This window comes from Alternaria arbusti, assembly GCF_024043155.1.
Source record: "Alternaria arbusti strain BMP 1465 chromosome Unknown scaffold_15, whole genome shotgun sequence".
In the NCBI taxonomy this organism is placed as follows: Eukaryota; Fungi; Ascomycota; class Dothideomycetes; order Pleosporales; family Pleosporaceae; genus Alternaria; species Alternaria arbusti.
The window spans coordinates 74,084-84,564 of record NW_026249955.1 but is presented as its reverse complement, the minus strand read 5'-3'; the positions used below and the strand labels follow the sequence as shown (position 1 = coordinate 84,564).

Here is a 10,481-nt window from a genome sequence, read left to right as displayed (position 1 = left end):
CTAACTCCGGCGAAACCAACCCTTCTTCTTCATTGTCCCACCCAAGTACTCCACAACTTCACGATGCTTCTTCGCCTGCGCATGATCCAACGGGGTCTTGCCCTGACGATCCTGTACATTCATCGTAGCCCCATATTCCAGCAGCCCACTGACCATTACAGTGCTCCCCAGCTTCGCAGCTTCATGTAGCGGCGTCGACCCAGAGTAGTCCTCTGCATTGACGTTTGCGCCTTCTTCGATCAATCTGTCGAGTATATGGAGCATGTGATCGACATGTGTATACACAAGCACGTGTAAAATACTGCGGCCTGTGAGATCAGTGCGATGCATGTCCTCTTTCGCTCCGTAGTCTTCAAGGAGTTTGCTCACTATATCGACGTAGCCCATTTGAACTGCGTAGAATAGCGCGCATGTCATGCCGTTAGCACGTGAGTGTACGTCTGCACCGCGATCAAGGAGAAGAGTGATGATGCCGTAGTTGCCGCCTTCAAGCGCCATAGCTAGCGGTTTCGCGCCAGCTTTCCCGATGGCTTCGATGTTGGCTCCCGCATCTAGGAGCGCAATGACAGCGAATATCTGATTCAGCGAGATAGCTAGATGGAGTGGTGTGTTTGCGTCCTCATTTGCCAGTTCTGTGTCGGCCCCATGCGCTAACAGCATCGGTATATGCCAGCCTAGGAGATCGAAGCTTGTGACTGCATCGTGGAGTAGTGTATTCCGGCCGTATACGGACTGGTCATTGATATTTGCGCCCACTGACAAGAGCTGTCGAAGCGATAGCGCGTTTCCAAACCAGAGCGCGTACCTGAGAGGGGTGAAATCCGCTTTAGCTGCGAACATCGCTTGACGAGGCACGTCAAGCCATGCGCCACGTTGAATTAGTACCATGGCTAGACGAACGTCTTGTGTTCGAGCAGCTATGTGAAGGCCAGTACATCCACTCTTGTCTGTCGTATTGGCCGATGCTCCGCAGTCTAGCAGAATTTCCACAATCTTGTAGACATAAGGTGTAGTGGCGTTGTTGCTGATGACCCATTTAAGGGCCCTTTCCGGCTCATTCCGATAGGACTTCTTTCCTTTGAATCCGGCTTGGGCAAGACAGGCCAAGGCCTGTGCGGTGATATCTTGTGGTGATCGGTCTGTATCGTCCTCAATGGTCCACTCATCGATGATATAGTCGTAATAGCTATGATCTGGATACGCAGGTAGCGGCATGCCAGCGAAATCATCGCCGTGGGGTAGCGAAGGAGGATTTGTGAACGGCCCCGGTGGGCTGATTTCAGCGACACAATCTTCACAGTCGCAAGATGGAAAGTCAATGCACGGCTCTCGATCCTCATTCAGGGCACGCTCCCCTTCACAAGACCGACACATGCACGAACTCAGACATGACATGATGTAGTCCACATCGCTCAACGTCTTGAGTGAGAGGCGCACCAAATGATAGGTGCACGTGCAATCCGCCAGATCGGGGACGAGATCGTCGACTTTGCGGACTGCCTGGAACAAACGACAGAGATCACACGTGCAACCAGTGGGCTCCTGTTGACGAGCGAGAGAAAGTGTGCTCTGATATGGTGGCGGTGGCGGAGGCGGAAAAAGTTCGGACTCGTCCGATTCATACTCTCGTAGTAAATCGGCTATCTCCAAGTTGCCAATCTTTTCGCTGATCGTCAGTGGTGTGTTGCCAGACAGATCTTCGACATTAGCGTCAGCACCAGCCGCCAACATACTCATGATGAACTCAGTAGGCGCGTCATGGTAGCAGGCCAGATGCAGTGAAGTTTCACCACAATCGTCCTTGGTATTGATATCGGCAGCGCCAAGGTAGCGGAGCAAAATTTGGTAAGTCGCTAAGCGTCGTCGATGGATTGCAACATGGAAAGCGGTCTGGCCTCGAAAGTTCGTGATTGTCGCATTGGCACCTTTCTTGATCAAGTACTTCGTGATACCAGCTCTGTTCCTGTTCGCCGAATAATGCAATGCGGTGTGATTGAATACATCGCGTTGATGGATGATCTGCGGCTCCACAAAGAGGGCGTGCTCAATCACATCACGTGCGAGAGAGTCATCGCGGAAGTTGCTGGCGACAAGCATAACGTTGGCCCCGTATTTGTCAAGCGCTTCTGTCGCGATTAGACCGGTGATTTCATTTCTCCAGTTTGGATTCTTCTCCCTCAGAAGGGCCAAGTGATATTCGAATGCGCCGTCATCGGCTGCAAACGCTTCCGCAAGACTGATGGCAGTAGAAGAGTCTTCTTCGTTCGTGGGTTCGGCGGCCTTTGGTATATGCACGAACCGCAAGTGAGCCGCTTCGTGCTCATGATCGGTACGTTTGCCTGTGCGATCTCTGGCTATGTGTTTCGGTTTCGTTGCTTGCATCTCCGGTATATCGGCGCGAGCTTTGTCCACATCGTTGGTCTTTTCCATACTAGCCCTTGTCAGTCTTGGGTAGCTATCCTCGGTCACAGCTGCAGGTGTGGCGCAGAATGGTACATTTGCATCGTTCCCGACGTTGAGCCATATAGGGTGCGACTGATGGACACCTCCCGTGGAATGATGACCGAGGTAATCCGGTACATGGGGAGGTGTATATACTATCTTTTCGATGCTTGGGGGAGGTGCCTGGAGCGTCACGTCATTGCCGATGGATGTCGTCGTAGTGTTGTTGATGACGGTAGGTTCATCCGACATGCCATCACTCAGCACGGCCGTCTGGAAGATCTCATCTTCTGACTGCGACCCTGCCCAAGATGTTGTGTCACTTCCGTCCCCCGACAAACCCTCACTTGCACAACATGGACCGCTGTAATGGTTTCCTCTGGCTTGTTCCTTTGTTATCATTGCTTGGAGATCTTGAGCTGTGAGTCTGAGTTTAGGAACACTGGCGGTCATGTTACTGGTCCATTGTAACAAGGGCTGATCAGTCGTTGATCCCATCGACAGCTCGGCTATCCAACTCTGGATTGCTTCTGGATTCTGCCAATAATTTGTTGACAGTGTCCCTGTAGTTTGGAAGAATTCAGCCTTCGATCGCAGTTGTCTCTTGGTAAGAACAGTCTAGAGGTGTCAGCGATGTTGAAACATACACACAAGCAACTCTTAACTCACGGCGATCTCCAGATAAATGCATCCCAAGGACCATACATCTGAAGCGGTATTACGGGGTTGCAGCATGCCAACCTGAGATAGTGTCAACAAGGATTCAGGTCATCATGCGTAGCTGAACTCACTTCGGGTGCGATGTATGCCGGTGTATAAGCTTCGGGTTGGCCCATCGTAGTCTCTCGTTGCGCCTCAGTCCAGTCTAAAGCGAGTCCAAAGTCCGCTATATACACTTGCTCGCCTTTGATCAGGATATTGGAGGGTTTGAGATCTTTGTGGCGGCATTTGTTATCGTGAAGATAGACCAGAGCGGAGCACAAGCATCCCACGAAGCCCCGCAGGACGACATAGTCTTGTGTAGTCCACGCATCCCGGGCCAGATATTGTTGCAGATCGAGATCAGCTACTGGTTCCATGATGATGCCAATGTATCTTCGATCGGTGTATGAACTGACACATTACTCGTTAGCGACGCACTGTATTTCGGCTTGCCCAAACTCACCCTAGGAGCTTCACCAGATGATGGTGCGACAGTCGCTTGAGGTTATGGACCTCGTTCTCGAATGAGAGCAGCTTCTTGCGGTCCTTTGAAAATGTGCCGCTCCTTCGATCGATGCGTTTTAACTGTTGCTGATGAGTCAACCCTCTAGCAAAACATATCATAAGTCCTTACAGCGTATTCGATCAAATCAATTCTGCTTTCGACACGATGGACAATGCTGAAGCCGCCTTTCCCAAGCTGCTCCTTAATGACAAAATAAGAATCTGCACCTTTGTCTGGCGAAGGTCAGCACCTGAGCAGCGAACGGTGTACAGAAGTGTAGCTTACCAAGGTGATGATGACGACCTCCTTGTACCAGATCGACTGATCTTGAGCTGAGCACAAACCGTTGTTCCCGAAGAAAGTTTTGCCTGGAAGCAACGGATTTGAGACTGGAAATGAGGTCGACTTCAGTGAAAGGGAAGTGAATGTCCTTGAACCCTTCGACAATGAGCATATTCATCGCTCGTACTTCCTTGATCATGCGGAGAACAAGATATAACCTGGGCCGTACACTCCAGTCATGCTTTCCAAGCATTGCGAGTAGTTCGCCGAGCGCCAGAATTGTCTCGTCGTTGTATGGCTTCTCGGTACCCATACGCTGGGTGGCCGCGGTCGATAAAAGTGACGAAACTCTCTCCTCGAAGTCTTCAGCATCTATCTGCACACTAGTCGTAGTCATTTCTGAAAGACGGGTGGCAGGTAGCACTGGTGAGGCTGACTTGTTCGTCTCCGGGCTCAAGGCGTTTACTCGCGGGATTGCCGATGGGGTCGGGGTGGCCGGCATGCTTGCAACGCGTCTCTCCGCTCTTGGGGTCGTTGGAGTCGACGGTACCTTCGAGGCTGGGCTTTGGTCAATTGGCGGGCCAAATCTTGCAGGCGGTGTTTGGTGGTCCTTGCCAGTCCTCCGCGGTGGTACAGGAAGGCGGGTCCGGTCAACCATAGGACGTGAGCTCTGCGTCTCCTCGAGTATAGACGTAATTTGGTCGAGTCGCATTGTGGCTCGGCGTCGGACCTTTGCAGATCTATGCTGGAGCTCTCGCATTTCATCCAGCATCACTGTCTGCTCTTTGTCACCTGGCGCCGCTAGCCGTTCGTTTAGCAATTTTCCGATTTGCTCCAAGGCCACCTCGAGTCTGCTGATTTGAGCTTTCAGGCTTGCGGCATCGAGAGCATCACGTTCAGCAACCTGCATTTGCTTGCAGCTGGGATAATTCGTCAGTCATTGCCTTCATTGTTCGAAAGGGGACGACATACGTTGAGACAACCGTAAACGCCAACTGAATTGAGCTCTTATGATCCTGGAAGTTGCGCTTGATGTGTTGGAGGTCATCCGAGCGTCTATCAAGCTTGAACTGAAGCACGCCCTGCCTTAGGCGGCCCGTAGCCCCTGAGATATCGAGATCGTAGATGAAATTGCTGAGTCTTTGGGCCTCGCGCTCGCAGCTTTGAAGAGCTCGTTGGAGACATTCTAGCAAGTTGACCTGCGACGCGCCTTGCACTTCTTCCACCGCAGCGACGAAGCTCGGGGTGCTGAGAACGCGATGTATGTTGTCGATCAGGTCGCAAACAGCCTCTGAGTCGGCTCGGAGTTCATCAAGAGTCTGATGAATGCTGCCTCCGTTGGAGTACGCATCCTTCAACTGTTGAACTGCTGGACGGAGAATCTGTATGACCGTCAATGCGAGGCCAACGATGCTGATCGGGTCCGCCATGTGAGGCAATTGAGCACGAAAGATGACAAAGATTTGGTCAAGAAAGACATCAAGGCTACGTTCCAACAAAAGGTCTGGTGCACTACTTATCCTGTGGTGCACAGCCCTGCAACCGAGCAACGCATCGAAACTGAATCCGTAGCCATGCGTCTCAAGCCCATTTTTAGGCACGGTATCAAAGAAGCCAGGCTGAGTTAGTCTATTGGTAAGGAATCAAACTTGACTGCAGATGTAAAGCGCTTCAACACTAGCGGCGGCAATGTCAAGAAGAAGGGGGCCGAGACCGAGTGGTAAGGAGGGCTGCTCGCGGAGATGATTGCCCAAAGAACGCATCCTCTCTTCAGCTCTCTGACAAAAAGGCTTGCCAAGAGTTATCGAGACGGACATGCAGGAAGGCTACCGATAAGAGATTGGGGGCTGATGACAAGGCTGAACGAGAGCCGCCTTCTTGAGGGACAAACCCACCCCCTCACTGACTAGGTTTTTCCGCTCCAAACGACAGCCTGAGTGTTCTCCATGCGTTCGCAATCAGGGCCTGCAAAGAATATAGGACCCAGTCAAATAGAATTTTCGGAGCACCTGTAAGCCGTTGGGTTAACGTTGACCTTTTGAGTACCTCCTGCGTGACTAAAGATGAGTCCTTTAGGATTTACACGTTACATACTGAACGGGATGGATTGATCAGTGTTTTTACATCGCAAGCCAAACTCAATGCGGGAGTCTTACATGTTCAGATGCATCAGGCCACCTCTGCGCTCGGCCCGGCAGTGGCGAGCAATTGCACGTGAAAGCTCCCGAGGTCCACATGATGTGTCGCGTAAGCAGCCACCAAAAGCAGGCCGTGGTATCAGGTAGGCTGTATAATGACCCGACTGCCCCGGAGGCGAAATAACGCATGCGAAACGTATTGGTACCATTGTACTACCTCAAAATTTCATCAACGCGATATCGTACAAGCCATGTCAAGGCAAAGATTGTATACATGCCATTCGTTCGTTCATCTCCCAGGGGTATTCAATTCTCCGCTTCTCATCGTATCGTAAGATTGCATATACACAGCAGCCGACAACATCACTCTCCTCCGGTCCATGGACACAACATCGGTATACGCGTCTTCTACAAGAAGTATTCTCCGCGACCTCCACGACCCGCGGGAACGGCGCGCTTATGATCTGGAACCGCAGAGAAGATTTGGAACTCGGGCTTGAGGTCCTCGCCTAGGTTCATGATGGAGGCGACGTTTCCGCAGCGGTAGCAGTAGTTGGGTGCGGACCAAACGGTGACAACGTCTTTGTCTTTGAAGTGGTATTTGTAGCCTTCGTTGACTAATTGATGGGCGCGTGCGATGAGTTGGAGACCGTTTACGTGGTTGAACTGCAACAGTCAGCGATGGGGTAATGGGGGAAGGAAGATGAATGCATACCTCTGAAGACACCTTGTCTCCAAAAAGCCAGCCGGCTCCTCGGGGTGAGACAGCCCACGTGTCGACATCTTCCGGATCACTCCATACGAGATCACAGAAGGCTCCCTCGTGAGGGATTTCTTGGGCTCGCGCAACAACGCGGATCTGGTCTAGTGTTCTGATTTCCGGACTTAGACCGCCGTGTACGCAGAGCACCTTTCCGTCGACGATAGCGGCTAGGGCAAGGAAATCGAAGACTTGGCAGCAGGCCTTCCATACCGAAGCGTTGCCGTATTTGGTCTGACATTCCTCGTAGAAACCGTAGACTTGGGTGATTTGTCTCGACTCGTGGTTTCCGCGGACGAGAGTGACGCGGTCAGGGAATCTATTTCAATTAGTACCGTTAATGTAGTTCTGTGTGCCAGTTGACCTACTTCGCCTTCAAGCACATGAGAAGGGTAAAGGTCTCCAGACTGAAGTATCCTCGGTCGACAAAGTCACCCAAGAAGATGAAGTTCTGCTGGCCATTTCCACCCACTGTGTTCTTGGTAGAGTCTGCGTCCGATGCCGAGCCAAGACTCCGCCTGTCGTGAACGCTCCTGCTTCGGCCGCGTTCCTCCTCCTCTTCGTCGTCGCCCTCTTCATCGCCATCGCCGCCAGGAGGACTTGTTGGCCCAGTGTAGTTGGGATCGCGCTGGAATCTTCTCTTCATCTTGCGCTTGACCTTGGGGTCTGTTATGCTGGTAGGAGGCTCGAGATCGGCGGGGTTGATTGTGCTTGGTAATGTGACTGGCGGTGCGAGGGGCGCGGCAGGGGAGTCGTTGGGCATGCCGCCAGCGACACGGAAGAGCTCGAGGAGATCGTAGAATTGGCCGTGGATATCTCCGCATACTGTGACGGGTGTTCGTACAGGTTGGATGTTGGATTCTGGTAGACGTAAGTTAGTCTTATATATGGATATAGATATCATGCCGCACAATAGGCATGCTTCTCCTCCCTTGCGTGGATCATGCGGCATTGTTTCACTCACCCTCCATCAGACATTCCTTGACAATTTCACATAGTCGCTTCATGTCGGCCTCGGGCAGGTACTTGCATTGCTTGGCCTGCTCCAGCCATTCATCCGGCCCTGCGCCCTTTGCGAGGCGCGCGGGCCCTGGCTGTGGTACGTCGCTATCTTTGCCCATTTTTCAGTCGTGCTCTAGCTCAGAATGAATAGGGGAAGCTCGATGCGATGCGTTTAGGTCGGGATAGGCGACAATGGCGGCGGGAGGGAGGCGGGTCGTGTGCCGATCGGGGTGCTGAGGGATGCGCTATAGGGTATCATGGGTCAGCGTGGCTCGCAGTGATAGTGTGCGCAGTCAGCGGCAATTCGCTGCGTCGTGGGCAGCGCGAGGTTCGGGGTATTGAGGATATATCGGCGTGGTTGAGGTGTAGTCGAGACGCGGGCGCCGGTGGGGCAGCTGCCGCCCCTCGGCGCTTGCCGTTGCGCCTGCCTTCGCCCACTGTCTCGTGAAGGCGCGCCCGTTGTCGCTGCGTCATTGCCGCAACTCTCACCAAAACAATCGCCGTGTTTGGTACTGCCTTCTCGAGTGGCCATTCAATGTCCTCATCTACGAACCGGCGCTCCCTCCTCCACCTCACCTCTGCCCAGCGACACGCGCGATAAATTCACCCGGCACAGGCTCTTGAATACGACTACAACCACGGTATATACTATGTTTGTGTATGACAAACAACCATCACTAACAGCTAACTATAGAGAAGAAACATCTACTCGAGCATACCGACTGTACCCACAAACGAGCATCATCGCGCTCTCATGGCCCCTCCGAACAACCCCAACGGCGTCCTGCCAGTCACACTTCTCCAGAAGAACGCCCTGGCCCAGTCGCCCCGTGGACCCAAAGCAGCCCAGCCTCGCCTGAAGCTGATATGTCGGCGACTTCCTCCTGGTCTTACCAAGACCGAGTTCATAGAGGCCCTAGGCGACGAGTGGAAGCTTGGTGCTGGCAAGATCGATTGGATGAATTACAGAAAGGGCAAGATTTCTACTGAGTACTCTCACCTTCTTGTCTTTTAGAGACGGCCTATTGACCCCCTCAGTGCCGCCAAACCCTCCAAGCCAGCGCGCGCATACATCCACGTTATCAAGCAGGACCACGTCAAGGCCCTCGGCGACCACGTGCGCGCCATTACCTTCCACGATGCCACCAAGTCATGGCAGGACCCCGCCCTCGTCGGCCCGCCTACGCTCGAATACGCTCCGTACCCGAAGATGCCTGGTGGCCGCCGTAGGAACGACAACCGCCAGGGCACCATCGATCAGGACCAGGAATTCAAGGACTTCCTCGAGAGCCTCACCAACCCCATCACCAAGCCCCCGGCCGCCGACAATGAGGGTCAGAAGGAGAAGGTCAAAACCACTCCTCTGATCGAAGCGCTCCGGGAAAAGAAGGCTAACAGGGAGAAGCCGAGCGCAAAGGCAAATCGAGGTCGTGGAGAAGGCAAGGATGATGGTGAGAAGAAGATACTCGCCAAGCCAGGCAAAGAGAACGCCCTAAACTCGGGAGATAAGAATCGCCGCATAAGCAAGGCTGACAAGGCTCAAGCCTCTAAGGAGGCTGTCAAGATCCTTAACAAGGAAGCGTCATCCTCCAAATCTGCCTCAGCCTCGGCGGACAAGACCTCTGCCAGCCCAGCACCGGAGCGCAAGCGTGGTAACGTTGCACTCGCAAAGTCGATGCTGCAGCGTGACCTCGGTGTAGGACCTGTCCCAACTCGTCGACGTGGAACGAAGCGCGAGGTTGGTACGCCTGCGCCCGAGTCCAATGCGCAAGCAAAGGAGACCAAGGCAGTCGAGGAAAAGGCCAAAGAGTCGCCTGCTTCACAACCAGCAGCAGCAACTCCGGACAAGAATGCGCAGGCAAGCAGGAAGGAACGCCCGACTCGAGCAGAACGCCGCGCTTTCAAGGCCAATCAGGGCGACAAGCCCAACGACAAGGCTACTGCCAGCGATGTAAAGCCCCAGACGCCGTTGAAGACTCCTGCGCCGCAAATCTTGAAGAAGCCTCAGGCTCAGACTCCGACGGCTCCCAAGGGTCCAGCTGCTTCACGAGCTCCACCCACCGAGCCTGCCGCAGCCAGAAACAGCCCCGCTCCTACACAGTCGCACTCTACTCCAGCAAAGGCCGATGCGGGACCCGCCCAGGCGCACAACAATGCCCCCAAAGCAGCACCAGCTCAACCTGTGCCCGCACCCACGAGCAAGCAAGCGTTCCTGAAGCATGCCAATCCCAGCCAGGGTATCACTGAGCCCCTCATCGAAGAAGTCATGAAGACCTTTGGAGGTATTGACAAAGTCGAGATTGACAAGCGTAAGGGCTTCGCCTATGTCGACTTTGCCGAGCCGGATGGTCTCAAGAAAGCCATGGCCGCCAGCCCCATCAAGATCGCCCAAGGCGCTGTTCAGGTTCTTGAACGGAAAGAAAAGGTCGCCAGAGCTCCTCGCTTCAACGGTCCACCGACCGGGCCTGCTCGTGGCGGCGCTCGTGGCAACTTTGCACCTCGTGGAGGACGTGGTGGTCGTGGAGGTGCTAGAGGCGGCGCACATGCTGGTCCTGTTCCCGCTGTGGGTGCTGGCGATGCTGCCTCGACTGCCCCAGCTGCCGTTGCTCCCGCTCCTGCACCTATCGCCAATACCAACACCGCTACGTGA

The 10,481-nt window shown here is 53.8% G+C and overlaps 3 protein-coding genes across 3 annotated transcripts; 1 reads left to right on the top strand and 2 right to left on the bottom strand.

Annotated features, from left to right (window-relative positions):
- Window positions 1-5,361, bottom strand: J4E86_008875 (uncharacterized protein; the record flags this gene model as incomplete). The annotated part of the gene is made up of 7 exons (XM_051449384.1): window positions 1-3,060; window positions 3,112-3,183; window positions 3,234-3,537; window positions 3,608-3,729; window positions 3,779-3,870; window positions 3,935-4,851; window positions 4,904-5,361. The coding sequence occupies 7 exons, from the start codon at window positions 5,359-5,361 to the stop codon at window positions 1-3; spliced, it is 5,025 nt and encodes a 1,674-aa protein (XP_051299238.1).
- Window positions 5,362-6,477: 1,116 nt separating this feature from the next.
- Window positions 6,478-7,950, bottom strand: J4E86_008874 (uncharacterized protein; the record flags this gene model as incomplete). The annotated part of the gene is made up of 4 exons (XM_051449383.1): window positions 6,478-6,735; window positions 6,785-7,148; window positions 7,198-7,690; window positions 7,794-7,950. 4 exons carry the CDS (start codon window positions 7,948-7,950, stop codon window positions 6,478-6,480), a joined length of 1,272 nt encoding a protein of 423 aa, XP_051299237.1.
- A 635-nt stretch (window positions 7,951-8,585) lies between these two features.
- Window positions 8,586-10,481, top strand: J4E86_008873 (uncharacterized protein; the record flags this gene model as incomplete). The annotated part of the gene is made up of 2 exons (XM_051449382.1): window positions 8,586-8,821; window positions 8,870-10,481. 2 exons carry the CDS (start codon window positions 8,586-8,588, stop codon window positions 10,479-10,481), a joined length of 1,848 nt encoding a protein of 615 aa, XP_051299236.1.